Source organism: Mandrillus leucophaeus, unplaced genomic scaffold (assembly GCF_000951045.1).
Source record: "Mandrillus leucophaeus isolate KB7577 unplaced genomic scaffold, Mleu.le_1.0 Scaffold2290, whole genome shotgun sequence".
Lineage (NCBI taxonomy): Eukaryota > Metazoa > Chordata > Mammalia > Primates > Cercopithecidae > Mandrillus > Mandrillus leucophaeus.
In genome coordinates, this window is record NW_012102355.1 from 6,381 (window position 1) to 8,642 (window position 2,262).

The 2,262-nt window shown below is 39.7% G+C and overlaps 1 protein-coding gene across 1 annotated transcript in view; it reads right to left on the bottom strand.

The window, feature by feature from the left end:
* Nucleotides 1–1,121: 1,121 nt before the first annotated feature.
* The window catches only part of LOC105540857 (HEAT repeat-containing protein 6-like), a gene marked incomplete at both ends in the record, with an annotated part of 4,896 nt that continues 3,755 nt past the window's right edge, over nt 1,122–2,262 (bottom strand). The window contains one exon of the mRNA XM_011981604.1: nt 1,122–1,208. Within this exon, the coding sequence (XP_011836994.1) occupies nt 1,122–1,208 (87 nt within the window). The remainder of the gene's footprint in view (nt 1,209–2,262) is intronic.

Here is a 2,262-nt window from a genome sequence, read left to right on the forward strand (position 1 = left end):
CTTGGAGGCCCACCCCTCACCAGTGCGCACTGGATGCGGGACATGGAGTCAAAGGACTGTTGTGGAGCTTTAAGGTTTAGTGTCTGTCCTGCTGGGTTTCGGATTTGTGTGGGGCTCGTTGCCCCTTTCTTTTGGCTGCTTTCTCCCTGTTGGAATGGGAGTGTCTACCCAATGCCTGTACACCACTATATCTTAAAAATCAATAACTTGTTTTGGATCTTATAGGCTCACAGGTGGAAGGAACTTGCCTTGATTCGCAGCTGAGATGTTGGACTTTTGAGTTGATGCTGGAAAGTGTTAAGACTTTGGGGAACTATTGGGAAGAGATGACTATTTTGCAATGAGAGGAACATGAGATTTGCCGGGGCCAGGGGCAGAATGATATGGTTTGGATGTGTGCCTCCTCCAAACCTCATGCTGAAATGTGACCTCCAACACTGGAGGTGGGTCTAACAGGAAGTGTTTGGGTCATGGGGGTGGATCCCTCTTGAATGGCTTGGTGCTGTCCTTGTGGAAATGAGTGAGCGCTCACTCTATGACAGCTGGTTGTTTAAAAGAGCCTGGCATCTCCCTCTTGCTTACTCTCTTGCCATATGACATGCCTGCTCCCCCTTTGCCTTCCACCAGGATTAAAAGCTTCCTGGGGCTTCATCAGAGGTGGATGCTGGCATCATGCTTTTTGTATAGCCTGCAGAACTGTGAGCCAGATAAATGTCTTTTCTTTATAAATTGCCCAGCCTCAGGTATTCCTTTATAGCAACATAAAATGGACTAATACAATCATGTTCCCTAAATTTGATCCCATGGCTTTGGATACAAAATTTCTGGCTCTTTGTCTCTTGGGCAGGCTGAATAACCAGACTAGGTTTTATGCAAAAGAAATATTAGTTTTACTATTGCTGGTTATATGTTATACATAAGCCTACCACATACTAAATTACAAATAAACTGAAATGTAAAATAAAACCCATTTATACTAGTTTCATGTTTTCCTGGATTATAAAACACAATTTTTGACACTGGAAGAAACCATACCATCTACTCCACTTATCACTGAACTTCAAAATAAAACTGCAACTGAAGCACCAATAAAAGAACACTATGAATTGACATTTATTTACCAAGAAGACTGGCACTCTCTGATCAGGTGCTACAGTAGAATCCGGTTGATACTGCTGTATTAAGCCTGTGCCCAGTTCTTCCAGAAGCTGCCAAGAAAAAAGAATTACCAAAGCAGAGGATTAGCACTAACAAACAACTTCACTTTAGTTTGGAGATCACCTCAAGTCAACGGGAAACATAATTTACAACTAATTTTCTTCCGTTTTTCAGTCACTCTTAACAGAGGCATTCTTTCAAGGACTGAAATCAACAGCTATATCTTACACATTTGTTACCGAATCAATTCTTGGGGTTTACATATAACAGCTGAAAACAGAAGAATGTATAGTCTTCCTCACCTGAAATCTCTTTAAGAAATCTCAGAATTGAAGGCCATGTGGCAGAAGAATATAAAGTGAAGAAAAGGAGGGATATAAAGTGACGAGAAGGAAAAAGCGTTGTGGTTTTGATGAAAATTACCTTTGCTCCATGAAGCTGAATGGATGGATCTGCTTCCCCCATGCACTTGCAAATCACCTCTCCAAGCTCCATCAAGTAGGCTTGAGTCATTGAAAAGTAGCCCCTTGCCAGAAGAGCCAATACCTGCAGAGAGAGCATGGAATTAACCCTCTAAGACCTGAGTGCAAGGCTGCAAAATCCAGAAAAGTGTCATAATATTTCAGAAATCGCTTATGTTTAACAGGGGCTGAAATCTGTCAAATGAAATTAAGAACCATAATCTTTATTTCATGACTAACATCAATTAACTGTATCATAGTTTTATGGTGCTTTAGTATATGATTGCTTTTCATTAATGTAATATCATTTAAGTCTTGGAACTATTCTTTAAATTAGGTATTAATTGAATTTTACCGCTAAAGATACTAAGCCTGACAAGGTTAAAGGATATGTTTCATGTTGTCCAGTTAATCAGCAGCAGACCCCAGGACCAGGCCTAGTCTCAGATCACATTTGTATAGAAAAAGTAAACTCTTTTATCTAGGATTGTTTTCTTTCTTTGAAGGAACAATTATTTTGTTGCTCTAAGCAGGTACAAGACCAAGGAGAAGCTGATAAAGAATTAAACATTTAAGTTGAAAAAATCGAAAATTAACTGTACAATTTCACTCAGAATTCTTCTACCATCTATTACATCCACCT